Below are 26,278 nucleotides of genomic sequence, written 5' to 3'. Positions count from 1 at the left end.
ATGCCAGTGCTTTTGATACCATGGTACATTAAAAAAAAAAAAAGAAAAACACAGCTTGCCTGTCTATTCAGTGGCCTGTGGAAATCTGAGAGGAGTATATCACAAAGAAAACTGCAAAGACAATGACAAACTCGGACCAATGAGAAAGAAAATATGGAACAGTGGTGAGCAGATGCCTTGGAAAAAATTAGTCTACATTCACCCATTTTCTTCAAAGCACATCTCACTTTGCATTTTTTGACACTGTCTCTGCAGTAGCTGTTCATTGGCCCATATAGGCATGTTTTTCTTTTAGAATAAGAAAACTTTTCCCCCTAGCCAAACCTACCTGCTCAACCAACACTCCTGTGCCATGAGCATTTTAAATAAGCATTCCGATTTATGGGTACATAAGAAGGTAATGATGTTTACAAAGTGTTTTTAAAGAGGATACACAATACTACCTTCACTCAAGTTGATATGGTAGGTGACTTACACAATTCTATTCCACTATAAATGCACCACTAAGAGATTTTATTTATTCAAGGCTGCATAATTTCAGGTTTGTCAGCTTTTATAAAAGCTTTACCCTCAAGAACATTAGCTACTATCAAATAAGTAGGTCAGACTTCTAGATATATAACATCTTTGCTTTATAACGATACACCTAATATGAACTAATTAGTCCACTTTATACTCTCAGATGAGCTCAAACAGCTGCAAAAACAATGAACAGCATAGCATCAGTGATTCTTAGCAATAAACCTGTCAGTCAGCCGGAGAGAGAGTAAAAAACACTTTTTAAAGCTACATTTTAGTGTTTCTTCATACAGGATTTATAAAAAAAGATGGCTCAAAGGAATGACTGCTCAACAGCTTTTTCCATGTCCACTTAGACTTAGTTTTCAAATGTAGAGAACACTAATGAGAGATGAGTGTACCCCAAGTGCCTGCTTCTAATAGTCTGCTTCCATACTAGAATATTTCCTAGAAAAATTTCTACCAACCCAAATCAAACTCAAAACAGGCAACACCATCTGACATAATAAGCAACGAAGTGTGGCACCTATATACTATCATCAAAGAATTAAGGATGCAAATCACCCCCAGCTATGAAGAAAGAAAGGCATGTATATATATATGAAGCCAGTGGTTAAAAATAGGGTGTTTTCCCTTTGTTTTTCCATTCACTTCCAAAATAGAACATTATCTTACAAAGCCCCAAATGGTAAGTGGCAGGCAACATGCAAGAAATGATGCAGCTGAGGAGAGAAAAACTGCAGGAACAAACAGGTTGGTTTTCTGGAAAAGGATCCCACAATGTCCATCTAGAGGAAAGAGGGGAGAAGAGGTCACCGTGTAGACGCAGCTGGAAGGCACCCAGGGAGAATGCCAGAATCTAATATACAACCTTTCTGTTACATATCTTAAAAAGCTGAGTAATTTAAATTTCAGGATGGGCTGTTTGTAATTAAAATGGTAACTGTTTCCATGATAACTCTTAGATGATCAGAAACGTTAAGATTCTGCATTTGGATACTAAAAATGACAAATGTTCCTGGACCAAATCACTAGCAAAGCACATGCACACATGCGCACACACTCCTCACTAATCAAAATGCCACAGCACCTTTCTCCCATGAATTTTAACTAGCATCCCTCTAAAAATGAACAATAACCTAGATTTGGGTGACAGGCAACAGAAAAATATATTTACAAAGAGTCCAAGACTCCATAGTTCTTTATAACATGTTATGTACAAGGCATTTAAAAACTTACAATAAACAACCATAGAAGATTCAGTTCTACTGTAAAGGCTGATCAAGGAAGACACCCTGGGTTTGGTAGATTTCTTTGAGGACCAGCAATACTGTATCTTCAGACTCCCTATAAAGAGAAAAAATTATGTTGTAAAAAGAAGAAACTAACATTTGTACAAGATGCTTTACATATATTAACTCATTTAATCTACACAACTACCTTGCAAAATTAACTTTTTAAAAAAGAATTTACTCTTAAAGGGAGGGGAAAGGAGGGAGAGAAACATCAATGCGTAAGAGATCAATCGGTTGCCTTTCACGTGGCCCAAGCTGGGGATCAGGCCCGCAACCCAGGCAGGTGCCCTGACTGGGAATTGAACCAGCAATCTTTTGGTTCGCAGGATAATTCTCAATCCACTGAGCCACATCAGCCAGGGCACAAATTAATATTTTTACCATTGCAAAAAATCATATTCAAAGGTGACATAATTGGCAGCTATTTGGAAATGCAGCATTATATCTAGTAATATAAAAAAGCTAGTAGTAAATGACCAAGAACTGTTCCTTCCATAGAACACATTTTTGGGACAATATGAAAGAGCCATACAGTTGCTCACCTTAATTTTTGAAATGTTCCTTTCTCGAAAAGATAGTACAATCACATGGTTCAAAATTCAAGATATGTAAGGGTATAATAATGAAGTTTCCCCCACCTGTTTTTTTAAAATATATTGTATTGATTACGCTATTACAGTTGTCCCATTCCTTACTCCCCTTTATTCCCCTCTGCCCTGCATACCCCCACCCACATTCCCCCTCCTTTAGTTCATGTCCATGGGTCATATGTGTAAGTTCTTTAGCTTCTACATTTCCCATACTATTCTTAACCTCCCGTCTATTTTGTACCTACCATTTATGCACATTCCCTGTACCTTTTCCCTCATTTTCGCCCTTCCCCCTCCCCGCTGATAACCCTCCATGTGATCTCCATTTCTGTGATTCTGTTCCTGTTCTGTTTGCTTGGTTTTTGTTGTTTTAGGTTCAGTTGTTGATAGTTGTGAGTTTGTTGTCATTTGACTGTTCATATTTTTTATATTCTTTTTCTTAGATAAGTCCCTTTAACATTTTATATAAGGGCTTGGTAATGATGAAGTCCTTTAACTTGACCTTATCTGGGAAATACTTTACCTGCCCTCCCATTCTAAATGATAGCTTTGCTAGATAGAGTGATACTGGATGTAGGTCCTTGACTTTCATGACTTTGAATACTTCTTTCTAGCCCCTTACCTATAAGGTTTCTTTCAAGAAAGCAGCCGATTGGCTTTTGGGAACTCCTTTGTAGGTAGCACTCTCCTTTTCTCTTGCTGTTTTTAAGATTGTCTCTTTATCTTTAATCTTGGATAATATAATTATGATGTGCCTTGGTGTGTGCTTCCTTGGGTCCAACTTCTTTGGAACTGTTTCCTGGACTTCATGGAAATCTATTTCCTTTGCCAGATTAGGGAAGTTTTTCTCCATTTTCAAACAAGTTTTCGATTTCTTTTCTTCCTCTTCTCCTTCTGGCACCCCTGTGATTCAGATATTGGAACATTTAAAGTTGTCCCAGAGGTTCCTAAACCTCTCCTCATTTTATTGAATTCATTTCTTCATTCTTTTCTGATTAAATGTTTATTTCTTCCTTTTGCTCCAAATTGTTGATTCGAGTCCCAGTTTGCTTCCCTTCACTGTTGGTTGGTTCTCTGTACATTTTCCTTTATAGGAAAATTTTCCTCGTTTTCATAGTCTTCACTTCTTCCTCTATTTTGTGACCATACTCAACCATTTCTGTGGGCATCCTGACTACGTGTTTTAAACTCTGCATCTGATAGGTTGGTTATCTCTTCATCACTTAGTTGTATTTTTTCTGGTACTTTGATCTGTTCTTTCATTTGGGCCATATTTTTTTTTGTCTTGGCACACCTGTTACCTAGTAAAGGTGGAGCCTTAGGTATTTGCCAGGGCAGGGCAACCCACATCTCTGTGTTGTGGCACTATACATGGGGGAGGGGTCTGAGAGGAAACAATGCCACTTGCTCAGCTCTCAAGCCAGCTTTCACTCACTTCCTCCGCTATCAAAAGCAAATTGGGCCCTTCTGGTGCTGATTCCTGCATTGGTGGGTGTGTATGTCCTAGGACCCTGTGGGTCTCTCCAACGAACTCTTCTGGAGGCTGGGAGTTTCTCCTGCCACCTCAGCCCCCACAGGTTTTTTTCAGAGGGTTTGAGGCTTTATTTCCCCGTGCTGGAACCTTGGGTTGCATGGTCTGTCTCACTTCCCAGTTGTTCCTCCAGGTTATCCACATGCAAATGTGGGACAGCCCACTCCACCAGCCGCTGCCTCGCTCACCCTGTGCACAACCTGCCACCTTCTTGCAAGTCCTCTTTGCCCCAGATGCCTGTCTCCGCTCCTCCTACCAGTCTACATGAATGTTTCTTCTTTAACTCCTTGGTTGTTGCACTTCTACACAGCTCAACTTTCTGATAGTTCTGGTTATTTTTTGTTTTTAAATTTGTTGTTGACATTCTTTTGGTTGTGCAAGGAGGCAAAGTGTATCTACTTACACCTCCATCTTGGTCAGAAGTCCACCACCTCTGTTTCTTAACCACTAGTTCCCAACTTCTGACAAGGAGTGCTCTCAATTTCTCGTGCATCTTCTAGATATTCTGTGCGTATACAAGCAAGTACTTATATCCAGTTCATAAAGAAATTTGATTATAAAAAATAACATTCATGAAGATTTATTTGCCTTCAGTATATGTGGCTCTAACACTTTTCTAGATGAGTGATTTTCAACTGGTATGCTAGAAGAACTTTTAGAATAGATAATACCTGACTATTTATTTAGTCAGGGACACTGACCTCTTTCCCTTAGAGTATCAAATTAAAAAATGACAACAGCCAACAAAACAATAGCTGCAGGGTGTGAATGCCCTTTTTCTTTTTTTAAAGTATTTATATATATATATATATATATATGTGTATATATATATATATATATATATATGTATATATATTTTAAGATAGAGAGGATGGGAGTGGATGGGAGAATGGGAAAAGGGAGAAAGCAGGGAAGTGGCGGAGGTGGGGGCGTAGAGGAGAAACATCAGTTTGTCATTCCATTTATTTATGCATTTATTGGCTGATTCCTGTATGTGCCCAGACCAAAATTAAACCTGCAGCCTTATTGTGTCAGGATGACACTGTGACCCACTGACCTACCTGGTCATGGCCCAGTGTCCTATCTTGAACCATAAATATATATGTCATATAATAAAGGTGATCTTAGTGATCACTTTTGCATAATAAGATTGCATATGACTGGTTATTTTTTTTAATATTTTATTTTCAGAGAGAGGGGAAGGGAAGGAGAGAGAGAGAGAGAGAGAAATATCAATGTGTGGTTGCCTCTCACGTGTCCCCCACTGGGAACTGGCCCGCAACCCAGGCATGTGCCCTGACCGGGAATCGAACCGCGATCCTTTGCTTCACAGGCCCACGCTCAATCTACTGAGCTACGCCAGCCAGGGCATGACTGGTTAATTCTTGGTACCAGAGATTCTTATATACAAGTATAGGCACCTGATTTTTTAAAAACTCCTTTTTTGTGTGAATTGATCAAAATTATACGTTTTTTTATCAAACAGGGAAAAATATGTTTGTGTATGTGCTGCAGAATTTTAGTAATTACTATATGTGAGATGAAAAGGCTTGAAAACTGCTCTAGATCTATGGTTCAACTTTTTTGTGAGTCATGAACCTACTTGAGAATCCAATGAAACCTATGGATTTTTCCCCCAGAAAAGACCACATATGCATATAAAACCCAAAATTATAAACAGATTTCACTGGATTCACAGACTTTTTCTATCCCCCACAATCTCCATACACAGAACTTAAACTCATGCCAACAAGGCGCACTTTAAATGATGTGATATGAAAATGGTGTGATCCTGATGCATACAAAAAGAAGTATCAACAAAAATAACAGACTTCAGAGATAGCCCTAAAAACATTTACAAATTTAATACAGTAAAGTTAGAAGAATCTCAAATCTATTAACTGTTGCAACAATTGGATACCCATCTGGAAAATGACTTGGATCAACCCATATCTTATTAGGATAAATTTTAACTGAATTAAAGATTTACATGTAAAATTAAACCATAAAATAACAGGATAAACTACGTATGGTAAGCAATTCTTTGGAAAGTAAGGAAGCTCCAAGTATAAGATAAACTCCAGGAGCCAAAAAGGAAAAAACAAATTGACTACATGAAAATGAAAAATTTCTAAATAGCAAAACCCAGTGTATGCAATGTCAAAGACAAACTGGGGGAAAGGTATTTGACACTCGTGTTGCAGCCGTGGCTGGTGTGGCTCAGAGGATTGGGTACTGGCCTAAGAACCAAAGGGTCGCTGCTTCAGTTCCCAATCAGGGCATATGCCTGGGTTGTGCACTGGATCCCAAGTGTGGGGACATGTGAGAGGCACTCATTAATGTTTCTCTCCCTCTTTTTCTCCCTCCTTTCCCTCCTCTCGAAAATTAAATAAATAAAATCTTTTTAAAAAAATTTGAAACTTGAGTGTGGGCCTGTGAACCAGAGGATCGAGGTTCGATTCCCAGTCAGGGCACATGCCTGGGTTGCAGGCCAGTTCCCTGCAGGCCGATTCCCTGCAGGCCAACTCCCAGCAGGGGACGCACGAAAGGCAACCATACATTGATGTTTCTCTCCCTCTCCTTCCTTTCTCTTAAAAAAAAAATCTGAAACTTGTATTGCAGACTAATCAATTAAAAATCCAACGTTTCAATATAAAACAAAATAAAAGGTATAGACAGCTCCCAGAGAAGGAAAAAAAATGGTTCTTAAGTATATGTTAAAATGTTTCAACCTTACTCATAAGAGGAAGAATGTAATTTTTTTTAGATTTATTCAGTCTAAAGAGAAACAGAAACATAGGACGAATGAAATTTAAAGCTAGAATACACTGAAAACTACAAAACATTGCTGAAAGTAAAGAACTAAGTACACTGAGAGATATCATGTTTTTTTCACCAAAAGACTCAGTATTATTAAGATGTCAATTCTCCCCAAATTGACGTGTAGGTAAAATATAATCACAAAGTCCCAGAAAGCTTTGTGATTAAAATAATAAGCTCATTCTAAAATATACTTCTATGGAAATGCAAAAGACCTACAAGAGCTAAAAATAACTTTAGTTTTATGTTTAGTAAAAATAAAAATAATAAAGTTGAAGGACTCACAATACCCGATTTTAAGACTTATAAATCTATAGTAATCAAAACAGTGTTTTATTGGCATAGAGACAGACAAATAGTCTTGGCTGGTATGGCTCAGTGCATTGAGCACCAGCCTATGAACCAAAGTTGCCAGTTCAATTCCCAGTCAGGACACATACCTGGGTTGCAAGCCAAGTCCCAAGAGGGGGCCATGTGAGAAGCAACCACATATTGATGATTCTCTCCCTTTCTCCCTCCCTTCCTATCTAAAAAAAAACGTAAATTTAAAAATCTAAAAAAGCCCAGAGGGACAAATAGATCAATGGAACAAAAGAGTACCAAGGCAATTCAGTGGTTTCTCCATCTCAAAAAACTTTTCAACAAATGTTGCTAAAATAATTGGATGGTTATATGCAAAACAATGAAGCTTATCCTTATTTCCTATTAAAATTTATTAAAAACTCAATCAAAATGGATCATAGATATAACTATACAAGCTAAAACAATATAACTTGTAGAACACAGGAGAAATCTTAATCACTAGATTTGGCTATGATTTCTTAAATATGTCAAAAAAACACAAAGATCAAAAGTTAGATTTCATCAAAATCAGAAACTTGCCCCGGCTGCTGTGGCTCAGAGGACTGAGCACTGACTTGCAAACCAAAGGGCTGCAGGTTTTGATTCCCAGTCAGGGCACATGCCTGGTCTGTGGGCTTGGGGGAGCACAAGAGGCAACCACACACTGATGTTTCCCTCTCTTTCATCCTCCCTTTTCCTCTCTCTAAAAATAAATACTTTTTTATTTATTTATTTATTACTTTTTTAAAAAATAAATCCTTTTTTTTAATCAAAAACTTCTGCTCTTCAAAACAAAATGAAAAACTACATCCTGAGGGAAAATATACCTGTAACTACAATATAGAAAGAATTCTTGATGAACAATTAAAATTTAAAAAAAAGAATTCTTGCAACTTACTAAAATAATCCAACTTTTTTAATAAGAAAAGATTTGAGCCCTGGCTGGTGTAGCTCAGTGGACTGAGCACAGGCCTGCGAACCACACAATCATGATTCGATTCCCAGTCAGGGCACACGCCTGGGTTGCAGGCCAGTTCCCAGCAGGGGACACACCAGAGGCAACCATACATTGATTATTTCTCTCCCTCTCTCCTTCCCTTCCCCTCTAAAGACAAATAAATAAATTCTTTTAAAAAAAAGAAAAGATTTGAACAGATAATTCACCAAAGATATATGGATGGCAAACACATGAAAATATGCTCAGTATTGTTATTCATTAGGGAAATACAAATTAAACCCATAATGAGGTGCCATGTGTTGTCATGAATATCGAGCAACTGGGACTCTCAAATACTGCTGATGGGAATGGAAAATGCTAGCAGAAAAACAGTTTGGCGATTTCTTTTGAAAAAATCATCTTACCTGTCAATTCTACACCTAGATATTTACCCTAGAAAAATTACAGTATATGTTCATACAAAGTCTTGTACACGGCAGTTTTGTAATAGCCCCAAACTGGAAACAATCTAAATGTCCATCAAGAGGTGACTGGCTAAACAAATTGTGGTGCATTCATACAGTGGACTACTACTCAGCAATAAAAAGGAGACACCTACTGATACACATGACATGGATGAATGAAAGAAGCCATACTAAAAAAAGAGTACATTGTAGTATGATTCAATTTACCATGTTTTTCGGACCATAAGATGCACCTAGGTTTTAGAGGAAAAAGGAAAAAAATTTTGAAGCAAAAAATGTGGTAAAATATTTAGTAACATAAATAACATGATATTTCACCAATGTAAATGTAAACAGAACTCAACAGCAGCATTAACAACCATTATTCCTCCCAAACTGGGGTGGGGGGGTGCATCTTATAGTCTGAAAAATACAGTATATACTAGTCATATGCAAACTAATCTGTAGTGACAGAGGCAGATCAGTGGTTCCCTGGACACTATAAAACAATTAGACCAAAAAAAAAAAAACCCAAGAGGAACAAAAAACAACACTCACCAGTAGCATAGATGGCTCTGTAAAGCAAATAAATACTCATTGAAACTCTCAATGGGCTTCTCCTGTAGCACGTAGTCAATGCGCTGACCTCCATTAAGCATTCCCACACTGATGGGGGGGTCTTCTTCTTTAACTGCTGCAGAGGTCTCTTCTGTAGTAACATCTGGATAGAAGAACCATACTAAGAATCTAAAAGCTGCCAAGTCCTCCCAGGTTGTCATTACAATCAAGATTGTCAATGATCATGAGCTCCCCACAGACTCCAAGTTTACTGTAAGTCCCAGGGGTGTCCAACCTTTTGACATCTACGGACCACACTGGAAGAAGAGTTGTCTTGGTCCACACATTAAATACACAAACACTAATAAAAAATGATGAGAAAAAAAGGTTTTAAGTAAATTTATGATTTTGTGTTGGGCCACAATCATAGCCATCCTGGGCCACAGGTTGGACACCCTTGCTAGATAACTGAAAACTAGAATGCAATGTTAACTGAAATTAAGAGGACTGTATCCTGCTACTCCCCAACCAGGAAAATTAAACTGATCCATGAAGACACAAACATTCCCCGGTAAAAGTAAGGTGCCTTTCAGAGAGTAGGCTCTTAACACCACCCCCATAGTTACCAAGTGGAAGACATTTTAAAGCCTCATTATCAAATGCCCAGGTTCTCTTGACATTTTTCCTCACAAATAATGTTCTTCCACAATTTGTGCCTATTAGATGTCAGAAAAGGGTAGCAGAATTGAAGGCCATTAGGACTCATAGTATAGGTCCCTTACAATATAAAGGGCAAAGTAAGAAGTCCCTCAGAGAGTAAGAACTAAACATCATAGAGACCCTATTATCTGGCCTGATGTAGGAAATCAGTGTGTATAGTATCACCAACCACTAGGCTTCTCTGAACTTGACTCAGGTTCTGTTTCAGTTTCTTCCACAGTTTCTGAAGCTTGTAAGGCAGGGTATGGAGCTCTAGTAAAAGACTTCCAGGCCATCCGCAGCGAACCTAGCAAGTTGTTCTTAAGGTCCATGCTCATCCTGGTCAAGCCCTCTCTCAGTTCTGAAACACATATGAATAAAGAATATTGCATAGTTTACAATGGATTTAGGGTCCAACAAAACTAAACAAAGTGATCGAGGTCTGCAATTATCAAGTTCTGTACTCAGTCTTACCTAAGTGCATCCGTTTCCTGCCTTTATGATGTGGGATCAGCATTGGCTCAAATTCCACTCCTGGGACCACCATTGGTTCAATTCTATAAGCCACAGGATCAAACTACATAGGAAAAACAATAGCTACCTATACCTCGGCTGAACAAAGATAGACTGAGGAAGTGTTAATATGTATCAGGCGAGAATGATTATGAGCTCATTTTTTAAAAATATACAGTTATTCTGTCACATCACTTCCAGATTCATACTATTTATAAGTTCCCTCATTACTACAAAACAGTATATAAAACATACATCAACACAACAGAAAATCATATCTCCTTTACCAATAAACTCTAATATTCAGGTAAAACCATGAGAACTAGGGGGCAGGGCTGGGAATACAAGAAAGAAAACTGTACTTGAACAAGAGTTAAATAAAAATTAAAAAAAAAAACCCACGAGAACTATCCAATGCTTACAGGGTGATAAATATTGAAGAAACCTTTGCATGTTGGAAATTTGTAGTTGGGATCAATTCTTTTTAATCCTCGAACAGTAAGGAACATTCCAATGGGAGATCCAAAGGCAAAGAATATTTCTGGTTTATAGATGAGCCGGGGGTATTTTACAGACACCTGGAAGGAGAAAAATAAAAGCATCTCTCAATGACAAGAATTATATCTGTTCTTACCATAGGAATAGCAGGCAATAAAACAAACAAAGAGAATTAGTATTGTTACCTGCCCAATGCCAACATCCAGATAGTCATTCCCAGTACCATTAGCACTATTGCAGAACTCCGATTCTTTGGGGATATTAGACATATTCACCCCTGAAGCTGATTGCAGAGTTGGTCTAGTAATACCCTAATGAATAAAAAATAGTTTGTGGAGCTGTTATGTAGTAAAAATATCCAAAGGATTTTATACAGTTTTCTACTGGTTTGAAAAGCTGGATGGGAAAGTTCTGGAATGACAAACAATAATTCCAGGAAGTCTCTCAGAAAACAAGATAAAGCTGATGAAAACAAAATATGGTTCATAAAAACAAAATTGCCTTAAACTATGAATTAACATCCCTACATCTCTCAAATGAAGATGTACACAGTCATTTGGACACAGTTGAAACCTTAGGCAACCATCATGAAAGAAAACAATAGCAGAACACTGTGGAAAAGAACACTGAGGATTGCTAAGAATTCAAAGTCATAAAGTGCTATGACTTTCAAATTAAAGCAAAAAGAATGTCTCTATGAGTATAGAAAATGATGCAAATACTGAGCCCTAAAAAAGAACTGAGCTAAAAGAACTGAACCTGCTAAAAGAATTGGAAAATAATTAACTACTAAAATATGGAAAAGAATTCAGTGGCCAAACTGAGTGTACTAGTAGTGTTATGACTAGTAACACTTTGGACGAACCTTTCTTTTTTCAATTTTCCCCCTTTTTATTGATTTTATTGAGGTGACACTGGACAATAGGGATAAACCTTGAGTATGTTATGCTAAGAGAAAGAAGCCAGTTATAATAGGGCACATATCGTATGAGTCCATTTATATGAAATGCCCAGAATAAGAAAACCATAAAGACAGAAAGTAGATTAGTGGTTCATAAGAGGGAGGAATGGGGAGTGACTGCTAAAGAGTATGGGGTTATTTTTGGCGGGGGAAGTGATGGAATCAGACAGTGGTAATGATGACACGACTCAATATATTGAAAACCACTGAATTGTATACTTTTAAAGGAGAATTTTATGGTATGTGATATAAATTATATTTCAATAAAACAGTTATAAACAAAAATAAAAATGAAATTATATCAGGAGTCTAGGGGAGGTAAGACTTCTGAAGTTAGGAATATTGTTATGGTATCAATAAACTTGTTTAATTTCTAAAAATAGAGCCAAAATTAGCCCTGGCTGGTGTAGCTCAGTGGATTGAGCACAGGCCTGTGAAGCAAAGGTTCCGCCGGTTCAATTCCCAGTCAGGCACATGCCTGGGTTGCAGGTCAGGTCCCCAGTAGGGGACACATGAGGCAACCACACACTGATATTTCTTTCCCACTCTTTCTCCTTCCCTTCCCCTCTCTCTAAAAATAAATAAATAAAATATTTTTTAAAATTGTGCCAAAATTAATTAACAAAATTACTCAGCTCCCTAGGCTACGTACTTCACAAAGCAAAAGGATACAAGGATATCAAACTTGTTTAATACTATAAGCTACATTAAGCACATACCATTGAACTTTCTCTGGTCCTAAAGTAATTTAATATCTTCTTTCTTGGTCCTAAGGGAATTCCCATTTCCTGAAGATCTTTGTCTGTACATAAAGCCTAGGCATAGAAAATCAAGTATCTTTCTTATTCTAAGCAAAATAAAATCAACTAAATGTCCTATTCTCTGAAAAGAATAAGAACAAAGTACTCTGTTATTCTTTGCCTTATATTATTAGGGCTCCCTAATGGTATATCATTAATAACTTAGAAAAGGAAATAGTATACTATTCATTAAAAAAGCCTAAAGAAGAATAAAAAGTATCAGTATTACAGTATCAATGCTATAGTAATACAGCTAACATTGTATTACTGGAAAAAAATCTACAGAAGTAGGTATCTAACTTAATGAGAGAAAAACCCTCCTTGATGTCCATGCTCACTTGGATGTCACATTCCTGAGAAAGATTACATTCCTACTCATGGACATAAGCAGTTGGAACATAGAGCAAACACAGAGCATGAAACAGACTAACAATCAAGATCTGAGCTGAAGTGCTACTCACCTGACTAGGGAAGTCTCCCTTGAAACTAGGTTAGTTCATCTTACACATTCTTACGGCCTGTGTACTATTCCTTAGAACTTATCACTACTGTGATTTAAGTATGTTTTTTATTATTTATATGTTTTTAGCAGAACAATAAACATCATGAGCTTAGGGACCACATCTGTCTCATGCACCACTCTATCTTCAGTACTTTGTATGGTACGCCTGATCATAGTAAGCATTTATTGAATACCTGCTGAATGAATGTACTGCAAACCAAAATAAAAACACAAAAAAACAAAAACAAATAAACAAGCAAATATCAATAGCAGAGTTCTTGAAAGTGTATCAGAAAATAAGAGTCAAGAGTAGTTACTGGTCATTTTTTCCTGTTCTCATGTTTTCTGAGCTGTGCTGTTGTTTAGTCTTTGCACTATTGCTATCAATGACTCCTCTTGAACTTCAAACTCCCACAAAGCAAAGATCACTTGATATGATTAAAAAATCATAAATAATGCTAAAGAACCCCACTAATGATAAGAAAGTATTTATGACTAAAATGCTTCTAAAGAGCAGGTTACTAGACAGTATGATGAAGACAAGCAATAAAAATACTAAAAATGGTATGACAAAGTTTTAAAAGATTCTTTTTACCAGAGCTTCCTTATCTACTTTCTCCTTCTCAAATACACCAAAGAATTCAGAGAGTTGAAGTTTCTTCAGATCTTCCTCTAGCGTCGGTGCATCTCCTTGATCCATATTTGGTGAATCCTAAAAATTAAATTGTAAAGCTCAGATTCTCTACACTCATTTAGATTTTCCTTTTATTAATACCATTTTGCAGTAAAGAAATGTACTACATGAGATTTGCACATATAGATATATTTTAACTTTAAATACATTGTGATTTCAAAAAAGTACAAATTAAGAGGTGCTGATCTCTAACTTTTTGCAACTTCATTTGAAACTTCAGGTTTTAAAATAAATAAATGAATGAATAATTATAAAGTATTGTTATCATTAACAAAAAACATTTACTGAGCTCCTAATACAGAAAGTGTTTAAGACATAAAACAATCTAAGGCAAAGCTCCACCCTGAAGGAACTCAGTCCAACAGGAGAAATAGGACACTTACATAAAAAGAGAAAAAAACACAAGACAGTATATACTAAGTACTAACTGAACACTACAGATTAGTGTGCACAGGACTCTTTTACTAAAAGATATTTAAAAAATTAAGTCCTCCCAGTGCTTTCAAACCATTTCTATAAATTTTATCAATATGTATCTAATTCATTGTTCATTTCATCATATACAAACTCCATTTCTGCTCAACAATTTTACAATTCTAATAATAGATCAGTAGTGCATATTTATAATGGAAAATAAGACACTAATAGTCATTTTAGAATGTGGCAAATATTTGTAAAAGCATACTGGTACCTTGCTTCTTATCATCCAAGAAGACAGAGTTAATTACAAGTCTGTTTAAATAAATGTAAATTTAATGTTATGGTATGAGACTAAGCAAAAAACAAAAAATAAGTCTAAAATCTAAAAATTCTTACTAAGACAAACTACAAGAGAACCTATCTGAACATCTAAATTACCTTTTCACTGTCAATACTCCCCAAAGAATCTTTCTGATTTGTTAGGATATCAAACAATATAAGCGAACCTGTAAGTAAAATAGAAGAAGGGACAATTTCTAAACATTAACACTAAATACTTGCATTTTATACAAAAAAGTAATAACCCAATTAATTACCCATCTAACAAAATCTACAAAGCAGACAGTCTTTCTTTCCACTCCACCACCCTCCCAACCCTTTTCAAAGACTTCATCAAAGATCAGTTCTAGATCTCTGACTCTGATACTGAGAAGAGACACTGTTCTTCAAAAACAGGTGTCCTAAAAATATGATAGTCCTCTCTGGTTACAGAGAATTCATTTGTTACCTAAACTATGGCCAGCAATGGATACACCCCCTTTGAAATCAGGGTTCCTCTGCAGAAAGAGTGTATATATTCGGTTCATTTCAGAAGCAACTGTGTCCACAATAGTCTGACAGTAAGTGGGGCTATTGTAGAAGAAGACATCCAGAATTGTATCATTGGTGAAGTGCCGTAGGCGGTTAATGCTGGGCAGGGTTATTCGCTGCAGATCTCTAAAAAAGAGGAAAGGTATTTTAAGCAGAAAATCAAAATACATCCTATAGCTTCCTCTAAGTTAAGGAGCTTAGCTTCCAAGCCTAGACCTAGATATTTAAAGATACAAGAGGCAACTATCAACTAATAGGAAATACAGAGGACAGAAAGAAATGTTTAATGAAGTCAATTAGATGTGATCAACAAAATTCAGAGTATAAGCTCTACAAGATAGACAACTCAGTTTCCAATACAAAAATTGCAAAAGTAAAATAACAGTTGGAAAGGTAATCAAGAAATTAAGAGAGACTTAAAAGACATATCAACTAATCGCAATTTATGGACCTTATTTGGATCCCATTTTAAACTATATGTATGTCTGTATATATGTGCGCATGTATGTATGTGAATGCATGTATTTATATATATTTGTGTATATACAAATCATGAATTTATTATACAGTTGGAAATTTGAACACTGTATTTGCTGATATTAAGAATTTTTAAGGCCCCTGGCTGGTGTAGCTCAGTGGATTGAGCGCGGGCCTGTGAACCAGAGGATCACGGTTCGATTCCCAGTCAGGGCACATGCCTGGGTTGTAGTCCAGTTCCCTGGGCCAACTCCCAGCAGGGGACGCACGAAAGGCAACCATACATTGATGTTTCTCTCCCTCTCTCCTTCCCATCTAAAGATAAATAAATAAATAAAATCTTTAAAAAAAAAAGAATTTTTAGGTGTAATAATGGTGTTACTCTTATCATTATTATTGGTGTTAATAATAGGACTTTTAATAAAATATAAGTCCTTTAAGATATACAAACTGAAACATTTACAGATGAAATGATATGATGTCTATGATTTGACTCCAAAATAATATGGTGGAGGGACAGGCAGTACACAGGGGTATGATGATAGGGATGGGGCAGAACTGGCCATGTGTTCAGGCTTATTGGGGCTGAGTAATCATAAACAATACATGAAAATTAATATGTGCTACTTTTGTATAAATAATTCTATGTAATAAAAGCCTTTTTTAAAAAGACAAAAGCTACAAGAGGGTTTTCCTACAATTTTCAATGTTAAAGTTGGTCACAAGCAAAATCATAAATGGGATCAGCTCTCAATGCAGAATTTCTTAAAGTTGAAAGAAACCCAAGGCAAACAAAACTCATGTCTTGCAAAGGAAAACCATACTGACATTGTCTAAATCAACTATCAGTTAAAATTTTCTCAAAATTTCCAAGGAAATTCCTCAAAGATTCAACAGTTTTTGTAGTTTAGAGGCTATGTGACCTTAGTCACCTCTGAGAATCAGCTTAAATATGATATGAACTCCATACCTAGTAAAATCAACACAACAATGGAGTATTTGCCACATGCAATATGCTCAAATTGTAGGGTTAATAACTGAGAGACACCGAATCAGCATGGAAATAATGCTGATTACTTTCTTTATCTCCCAGAGCAGTATCTCCTAGTTCTATCATAGAAGTATATGATGTACACCCTACTTTCTGGAGAGCCCATAGCTGAATATCCTCTCTAAAAATTATTTATTTATTTATTTATTTATTTATTTTTAGAGAGTGGGGGAGAGAGGGAGGGAAACATCAACATGAGAGAGAAACATCAATGAGTTGCCTCTTGTACTCACCCTGACCAGGAACCAAACCCACAACCTAGGCATGTGCCTTGACCAGGAATTGAATCAGCAACCTTACATTTTGCAGGATGACACACAACCAACTAAGCCACACCAATCAAGGCATGAATATCCTTAATATAAGGCAACCCTCTCTAACATTACCATAAAATTTACAAGTATTGGGGTTGTAACTTAAACTCATTACTTATTGGGTCGGCCAAAAAAAAGTTAATTTAGTTTTTTCTATACGAAGGCTCTAGTATGGCTTAAGTTGTCTTTAACTTCATTTGAAACAATTTTGTCAGACTGTATTCTGACAGCTGTCATATCAACATACATTTAAAAATAACTTATCAAAATTGGTGAATTTTTGTGCAGCCACTTTAATACTGAAGATCGAATAAGATATATGACATTTTCAGTGGCTTATACTTTATTATTTCAAGAAAGGTAAAAGTGCAACTGAAATGTAGAAAAAAGATTTGTGCAGTGTATGGAGAAGGTGCTGTGACTGATCGAATGTGTCAAAAGTGGTTGTGAAGTTTCCTGGTACTACAGGCATTTTGGTCAAATAATTCTTTGCTGTGGGGCTGTTTTATGCATTGGAAGGTGTTTAGCAGCACCCCCAGCCTCTACCCACTATCAGCCAACAGTGAGAAACAGCTGACATACTCAAAATATCCAAATCAATGAAATTATTAGTGAAGATGAAAAATATGTCTTTTATTTTACAGAAAAAAACTAAACAGACTTTTTGGCCAACCCTGCAGTTGTACCAAGTTATAAATACTAATAATTTAATGCTTAGGGATTTCCTTTTTTCCCAAATTTGGACAAATATTATCTAAATTTGGTCACAAAAGAAACAAGAAAATACTATGTACATATCAGGGTAGGTTGGCTTTTGACATCTGAAGATGGAAATGCTTATATGCTATAGGAAGAAAAGAATATTTGGCATTAATGCTAAATAAAAAAAGCGGTAGTAGTAAGTATTAATGAGCCAATAAAACACACTATAAGAAAATACACATAGCTCTTTACTGCTAGCCTGGACTAGTTAAACCAAAGCATTAGTTAGCATTTAATTGTGTATCTCTAAAAAAAAGGCATAGAAGTACAAAAAAACTTCTTGTTGAACAAAATTTTAAATATGCAATCAATTATAGCAATAATATCCTTAAGCGTATCAATGATCAGAGAGCATATTACAATCATGGTTAGCAACTTAAAGGTCACTCATGGAGAGGGACAACTGTGTGGGCAGGGGAAATTAGAGGGTGGGTGGAAGTGGAAGAGAGTATAGGGAATAAATGGTAAGAGAAAAGAGGAAAAAATACAACAAGAAATGAACTATTAAAAAAAAGGTGTACATGACTCAGTCGACCGTGGTTCGATTCTCAGTCAGGGCACATGCCTGGGTTGCAGGCCAATTCCCTGCAGGCCAACTCCCAGCAGGGGACACACGGAAGGCAACCATACATTGATGTTTCTCTCCCTCTCTCCTTCCCTTCCCTCTAAAGATAAATAAATAAAATCTTAAAAAAAAAAAAGGTGTACAGTATTACTCACACATCCACACCAGTAGAATGCAAAGGACTGTGCCAGTTGACTGGAAGAAATTCTACCCTCCCAATCTGCTGATTTTCTTGAGCTTTCTTAAAATGCGTTTGTAGCAGGTTCAAGGAAACATTGCGAAAATCATTAACTGAAAAAGAAAATTAACTTATGCAACAGTAAAGCAATGAGTTTGTAGAACTGATTCAACAAATCACATAATTATATTCTTTATCTACATTTGCTTAGAACACGTTTTTACTTGAGTCAAAACAAAAAAGTGGGCCCTGGCCGGTGAGGCTCATTTGGCTGGAGCATCATCCTGTAGACCAAAAGGTCGCAGATTTCATTCCAGGTCAGGGCGCATAACCAGATTGCAGGTTTGATCCCCAGTTGGGGCATGTATGAGAAGGCAACCAATCGGTGCTTTTTCCCCCCTCCTCTCTCTCCCTTCTTCTCTTTCTAAAAGCAGTGAAAAAAATGTCCTCAAGTGAGGATAAAAAAATAGCAAAGTGGTATTCAGAAAAATTACCAATGCATATAAGAAAAACTGTTCCTTTAATATAGAACTTGCTTTTACAATTTCACCAAAGAAAGAGCTACAGTACATTTCACCAAAGAAAGAGCTAACTTCAAAACTTCTAATATGTCATGGGAAATGTTTCAATTTAAAAAATATATATATATATACATATATCACATGATTATGTCAATTGGTTGTTCTTACAAACAACCACTACCCAATATTTAAGATTTAAAGAAAAATGCACTGCTGTTTGAAATTCATATTATGTCAATCTTAATTAACCTTCTAAGGTTTATGCTTAGAAGCATTAGCCAGTAAGCTAAGATTCTCACATTGGGACAATAGGGACAAAGACAATTAGACTTTGAATACTATCAAGTTTTAGAGAGAGGTATCAAAACTCATTTTCACCAGAGGCCACATCAGCCTGGCAGTTGCCTTCAAAGGGCTGAATGTATAATTTTAGGACTGTATAAATGTAATTACTCCTTAACTAGGGGCAACGAGCTTTACTTTCGAAGGCAACCATGAGGCTGATGTGGCCCCCAGTGAAAATGAGTTTTACACCCCTGTTTTAGCGCTAATGACCTAAATACTAAAATTAGAATATCAAGAGATTTATCACAGCATGAATTACAATAGCTTCTGCTACACATTTAAACTGTATCATCTTTACAGTCCCTTTACATTTGGAATGGTTAGACACAGGACCATCACATCATAACAGAATTTTATAAGAATTAAGGGCTTGCTCATTCAAGAATTATTAGTTAAGAGCATAAACAATTAGCCTAAGGAATTTACTAGTACTTTAGGTCTAAGCTGGGAAGCTTTACAACCTTGCCACCAGTCTTTAGCTCTCCAAATCCTATTATGCAGCTAAGACAACAGACTAAAGACAACAGTTTATTTCAGCTCACAGGAGCACTGACTAATATTCCCCTTAAATGATCTAATCTTACATCCTTTGCAAACCTACCACACTGTACAATGCTTCGAAAACGGAGATCACAAGCTGGTCCAATCCCATGGACTATAAAAACCAAGTGGTCTATTTGTAAAGGTTCTCCTATAAATGAAATTAAAAAGGAAAATTATTCTATATTAGTCACATATTCTAAAATCAAACATTCACAATAAATAGGTTGTATAGATGGGCAAGTTAAAATATGAGCAGATAATTTAAAGGACACAAAATAATCCTGGATATAACTATGTACTTAGTTAAAATACAATGTTTACTTTATTTACTTTGTTTCTAATTTACCTTAATAAGTCTGTGAAAAAATTTTTCAGGTTTTTAGAACTTTTTAGTTTGAAATAATTGCAATCTTACAGAAAACCTGAAAGAACAGTAAAGAAATGTCCATGTACTTTTTACACAGATTCAACACTTTCACACTTACCACATTCACTTTATTATTCCCTCTTCTTATACATATGTTTATACACATACATTTATTTTTCTGAACCAGTTGGGAACAGGTTGCATACATCAGAATGCATACATCATACCTCTCTCTTTAACCCATTACTATTTTAATGTGTTCTTCCTAAGAATATTGTCTTATAAAACCACAGTGCAGTTATTGAATTCAGACCCTTTAACATTAAAATAATTTTATATAATATTCCATTTTTGTCAATTGTATCAATAATGTCTGGTATGTATTTGAAACCTGAAATTTTAAACCCATCTTTTAATTATAGTAAGTCTAAGACTTTGGCCAAGAGACAAGCTATCTTCTCTGCAAGATAAAAGAAATTTTATAGTCCAGTTAATTACATTATAAAACTAATCATAAATGACCCCAGATACCAATGGATAACCATCAAGTTCATATTAAAAAAATAGTTTTCCTTAGTTGGAAATCAACAACAGGAGGTACCAGGACTAAATTTCTAATCAAACAGGTGGAATCACACTTCTTAGAATTAGAACTAAATCAGGTCATCTGTAGTTAGTGAATTCCTGCTTAGCACTGCCAAATTTTACCCATCCCACTATACATATTAGCAACTTTAAAAGAGATCTGTATACCTACTAAGAGTCTTAGTAAATGAAGTGATGCTAACGTTAACTACGAGTAAGCTCATATGATTGATTAAAGATCATTTTTAAGCCTTGAGGTATTCCACATTCATGGAAAAAGTCACAATTTAAACCATAAACAAGTATATCAGAAGATAAGAAAAAATTAATGATTAACATTACCACAATGAATGTCAACAGAGATGTTCTCAACTCCTCTTTTTACTGTTCTTGGTCGACCCTGCTCAGCGGGTGTTGAACCCCATTCATCAGACCCTGCAACTGGCTGGTAATGCACCATAAGCTTAAATAGAAAAAAAGTCAAAAATTGTTTAATCCTATAAACTATACTAAACACATACCATTCAATTTTTTTCTGGTCCCAAAGTAGTTTACTAAATATTCACAATGAATAGATATAAAGATATTCTACATTAAAGACATCTCTACTTATAAACTCTGGGAGGCAGGAATATGCCCCTCAAAACATAATACGTAGTCAAATCTCAACTAGAGTTTTGATATGCAACTCCTACAGTTTAAAATGAGAACGGTGAAAACACACTTAGCTAATGAAGTACTCTAATCTATCAGAGATGTTCTTACTCTATAGTGGCATAATTTTCCCTAAGAAAATTTCCTAAACAAGGGAAATAATAGTAGTGGCTACAAGTTTTAAGTTTCATAACTGCTACTATAATATAAAAATCCCCAAAGCTTATCCTAAGTAGAATCCCTAGGAAAAAGAACCCAATGAAGTTCTCTTTAGTAATGCATTTAACCTTTAACCCCAACATTAGACAAAGGCTTTTAATTTGCTTTACCTTTGGATTGTGTAATATAATAATTTCTCTGTTGGGAGACTCTAGTTTCTTTTTCCATTCATCCAGAGTTACAGCAAGCCTGTAAGTTTCCTTAAGAGAAAACACATTTCATTAGATTTCTCTTATAGCTTTTCTATTAAAACTAAACTTTTTTGCAAGAATACTGCTAAATAAACAATTGCAATAAGAACATCCTACTCCAATGAATTTATTTCAAAATTATAACAAGTAGTATGGAACAAAGAAAACAAAAATCACTCTTCACTCCTACTTATGTCATCTACACTGGAGATAAATATTTTTCACACTTTGATATATTTCTTTCGATAATATTAATGCACATATTTTCCATAAAATTAGGAATATATTACATATGTAGTTCTTTCTCTTATCAAATAGGTCTAAGCTGACCTATTTGATAAGAGAAAAAATTTTATTTTAAAATTCTTTTAAACTGTAATATTAATAGCACAGGACAAAAAAAATCAATCCTAATTCCATCATCTCGACTAGAAATAATCACTGTTCACATTTTGATAAATTTATTTTAATAGTATTAATGTCCTACTGTAATTTAAGCAAATTTCAGGCTTTTTTCAGAGCAAGAAAACTAAAAGGCAAAAAGATAATTCTGTAGTCATAGTTTAAATATTAACAATAATCACCATTAAGGAAAACGCTTTTTTATTTAAAGGCATAACAATTTCAATAGTGTATTTTAAAATCTGAAAAAACTACCTTATCTTGAAACTAACTGACAAAAGAAAGGGAATAAACTGTGTGCAGATAGAACCAAACTCTTCCTGAAATTTTCAAAAAATTTAAGATACAGAGGAAGAAAAAATTATTAAATAAGAAAAAAATGAAGAAACTGAGTTAAAAAGGGTCAAAGAAATACCTCTAATACTTGGCTGAAGCTCTCCGAGTAAGGAACATACTTATTATCTTTGTCTCCCTTGTAAAACCAGGTACATCGTCTCACTTCTGATGCTAGCTCATCCCAATATACAGCATACCGCATCCTCTCCCCCAAATGAACATCATACCTGCCCCCATCAGTGGGGACAACTCTCTCATTACAATCTTTTCCTATTAAGAATTGGAAAGGGGGAAAAAAGTACATATATCAAAATAAATGTCCAAAACACAGTTTTGAGTTATATTCTAAATAATGTTATAAAACACATGACAGTTTCTACTTGGATAAACATTAAACAAAATGGAATTTAATTGTTATCTTTTTTTCACTAACAACTTTACAAACCATCAAAAATATTTTTGGTTTTAATGAAACACACACACATACACACAAAATAATACCCAAACACTGTTTTGTTCTTTTTTGGAGGAAACAGTAGTGTCCCTTAAAAAAAATACATATATAAGATGGTTTTTCTGAATTTTTTGCTTCAGGTGAATTAATGGCCATGACCATCATGATGTTACAGTAATAACTAGAATCATGTTTCATAAAAGGAAAAAGTAACAAATTAAAGAATTCATTCTTTTGCAATATGAATGTAACACCCCCCATGTACACTCTTTATAAACAAAAACTGAAATATAAGCTACAACATAAGAAATATTATTGGATACCTATGCAGTAATTATAATAGGTATTGAAATACAGACCAAATTCTTAAATATTATGAATTCAGTAGTAATGCAGAGCTTCTACATATAAATGCTAGCGAGGATAACTAGAAAAAGATCTGAAGTGTATTTTTTTTAAAGATTTTATTTATTTATCTTTAGAGGGGAGGGGAAGGGAAGGAGAGAGGGAGAGAAATATCAATGTACGGTTGCCTCTCATGCGTCCCCTGCCAGGAACCGGGAACTGGCCTGCAACCCAGGCATGTGCCCTGACTGGGAATCGAACCGCAATCATTCGCACGCCCGCGCTCAATCCACTGAGCTACACCAGCCAGGGCTGAAGTGTATTTTTAATAGCTTTCACTCCAAGGACTAATATTACAGTTTGAGAGAGATGTCAGTAAGTCTTTGTCTATTGTAAGTCATCATTTTTCTCCTACCAGAGCCATATGCCTCTTCCAGCTGCTGTGAATCCTCAGAGTTGAAAGGAATCCATGTCTCTTTAGAATCTATTATCTTACAATAAAACCAATGAGGAGAAACTGGATCATACAAGCCGCCAGCATCCATGTCTATTAGTTCAAAGGAGCTACATGAGTTTGGTGATGGAGATGGATCTGACTGAGGCAACTGTTCCTGGTGTGTTTCCACTGATGACATTTCGCTCTCTAAAAAACAAGATACAAGAAAACTATCAGAATAGTTATTTTCCTTCTATTAACAGTATAATTGTTCACACATACACAAACTGGTCGTTTTAGGAGTCATTTCTGCAAACAAACAAACCCCCCCAACAGTCGAAGGGAGGTACACAATTTAAAATAGAAATCGCTTATAAATTAATAGCTAGTTTGGGGGGTGGGGGGGAGGAGAGGGCTTTAAACCGAATGTGTCTTGTAGTCAGACCAACCACTTTGTACTGATTTCCTAATTCTGTCAGAATCCTGCATGATTTTAGACCAGTTACAAAACAAAGCCAGAAACACAAGAAACACATGGCCAAAAACTTGATTGCAACAAAATACTTTAACCCAATTTCCAATCTGAGTCTAGTGCCAAAGACAAAAAAATTTACTCCGCATTAGTAACAGGTTTTAGGCTCCGGGCCCCTCTTATCACACACGTACATGATTACTCTAATCCTAAAATATTGAAAACAAAACTATTCATCGAAGAACCAGTCGCTTTTTAGCTTTTTATCGATCTGGAGACGTGCTTCACCGGGGACTGCGGTACAAATCCTGAAAACGCGAGCCCTCGCTTCGGGCCCCTGCGCGCAAGCGCGTACCCCACTGACACCGTGCGCGGCCCAGGTTAAAAACTAACAGGTGACCTCAAAGGCCTCCTTCCCCCCAAAACGTGACCTCCGTGTCCGTACCCCCCCGGGACAAGGACCGCTCGGCAAGCCTAACCACGCAGACGCCCAAAGGGCACCCCAGCTCGTCCGCGGAGGGAGCGCCGCCGCCGCTCCGGGGAACACCTGGCCTGCGGCTGAGCGGACGCCCTCCGGGCTTTCGGCCACAATCTCTTCCCTCACACGTCCGCCGCCGTGGCCTGGCTCTTCCCCCCCTGCCCCCGGGACTCCTGCAGCCCCGACCGGAGACTCGTCTCCTCCCGCCGCCCGCCCTGCACAGAGGCGCGCGGCCACCAATGGAAACGAGGTAATTTGGGGCACGGTCGATACAAAGGGCCACTTCCCTGGAACCTCACCGGGGTCTGCCTCCCAGTAACCCCATCAGGTACCGCGTCCTCCTCCGCCCCTGGCACCTCCATCCCGCAGTGTTGCCCTGGTCCATCTGCAGACCCAACTCTCCGTCGCGGACTCACCTGGCAGCCCCGCCGTCTTTCACAGTCTCCTGCCCTCGCTGAGGGGGACACGACATGTCCCCGTGGCGGCCTTTATCCCGCGCCCAGGTGGGGCGGAGCGAATCAGGGCGGAGCCTGCGCCCCGCCAGGCNCCGCTGCCTCCGGGGAACACCTGGCCTGCGGCTGAGCGGACGCCCTCCGGGCTTTCGGCCACAATCTCTTCCCTCACACGCTTACGTCCGCCGCCGTGGCCTGGCTCTTCCCCCCCTGCCCCCGGGACTCCTGCAGCCCCGACCGGAGACTCGTCTCCTCCCGCCGCCCGCCCCGCACAGAGGCGCGCGCGGCCACCAATGGAAACGAGGTAATTTGGGGCACAGTCGATACAAAGGGCCACTTCCCTGGAACCTCACCGGGGTCTGCCTCCCAGTAACCCCATCAGGTACCGCGTCCTCCTTCGCCCCTGGCACCTCCATCCCGCAGTGTTGCCCTGGTCCATCTGCAGACCCAACTCTCCGTCGCGGACTCACCTGGCAGCCCCGCCGTCTTTCACAGTCTCCTGCCCTCGCTGAGGGGGACACGACATGTCCCCGTGGCGGCCTTTATCCCGCGCCCAGGTGGGGCGGAGCGAATCAGGGCGGAGCCTGCGCCCCGCCAGGCTCGCGCCCAACCCTGGGCTCCACCACGCTCCCTGCGGGCGAGCAGCGGGCCAGACTGCGGAGTGCAAAGCTGAGGTGCCCGTGACTGCTGCGCGGAAACCACGGCGAGACCTGCACGGCCGCAGAGGTACTGCCAGGAAGTGTCGCGAGAGCTGGAAGGACTCGCGCGAGATGTGCCTCCTCCCTGTGGGCAGAGAGCCGGAGGGCTGGGCGTGCGGTTCGTGAGTTCACGCGCAACCCTCCTCTTTGAGCGGGCGCGGCATTTTTAAGCGGTGGTAGTAGAAATGCAGGGATGCGGAAGGTGACCTCCTAGCTGTCTGGCAGTATGTGGTATTTCACTGAAATAAGGGAGGAAAGCTCAACCTCCTCACTTAATACAAGGGAAAACAGGCCCCCTGACCCGTGAGTACCCCGCTAACCCTAACCCTACTAAAGGGCCTGGAGTGGTGCGGGAAGCCACGCCCCTGGTGAAAAATGGGACCGTAGGGCGCTAGTTGCAGCTGTCCCTATCAAGACCTT

The 26,278-nt window shown here is 37.8% G+C and overlaps 1 protein-coding gene across 2 annotated transcripts; it reads right to left on the bottom strand.

Annotated features, from left to right (window-relative positions):
- On the bottom strand, positions 1 to 25,903 carry DDHD2 (DDHD domain containing 2). Of its 2 annotated transcripts, none has more exons than XM_037055371.1 (18): positions 25,631 to 25,903; positions 23,738 to 23,965; positions 22,603 to 22,793; positions 21,705 to 21,794; positions 21,064 to 21,184; positions 19,828 to 19,917; positions 18,338 to 18,473; positions 14,931 to 15,139; positions 14,582 to 14,649; positions 13,625 to 13,741; positions 12,447 to 12,542; positions 10,952 to 11,077; positions 10,691 to 10,846; positions 10,230 to 10,332; positions 9,946 to 10,116; positions 9,057 to 9,219; positions 1,759 to 1,866; positions 1 to 1,307 (listed from the first exon to the last, which is right to left on the bottom strand). In XM_037055371.1, the coding sequence occupies exons 2-17, from the start codon at positions 23,955 to 23,957 to the stop codon at positions 1,785 to 1,787; spliced, it is 2,139 nt and encodes a 712-aa protein (XP_036911266.1). In that variant the 5' UTR covers positions 23,958 to 23,965; positions 25,631 to 25,903; the 3' UTR covers positions 1 to 1,307; positions 1,759 to 1,784. The 2 variants fall into 2 exon arrangements, with proteins under 2 accessions (XP_036911266.1, XP_036911267.1); XM_037055372.1 differs by lacking the exon at positions 25,631 to 25,903 and adding an exon at positions 25,125 to 25,251.
- Positions 25,904 to 26,278: the final 375 nt, after the last annotated feature.

Source organism: Sturnira hondurensis, unplaced genomic scaffold, assembly GCF_014824575.4.
Source record: "Sturnira hondurensis isolate 20B ecotype Veracruz unplaced genomic scaffold, ASM1482457v3 Scaffold0008640, whole genome shotgun sequence".
In the NCBI taxonomy this organism is placed as follows: Eukaryota; Metazoa; Chordata; class Mammalia; order Chiroptera; family Phyllostomidae; genus Sturnira; species Sturnira hondurensis.
This window is presented reverse-complemented; position numbering and strand designations above follow the sequence as displayed.

Coding starts and splice junctions, on each gene's coding strand:
- DDHD2 (XM_037055371.1), bottom strand. CDS start 23,957: ATGTCATCAGTGGAAACACACCAGGAACAGTTGCCTCAGTCAGATCCA. Junction 19,918..21,063: donor CTCTGTTGACATTCATTGTG/GTAATGTTAATC, acceptor TTTCATTTATAG/GAGAACCTTTACAAATAGAC. Junction 14,650..14,930: donor CATTGCTGGCCATAGTTTAG/GTAACAAATGAA, acceptor TTTTACTTACAG/GTTCGCTTATATTGTTTGAT.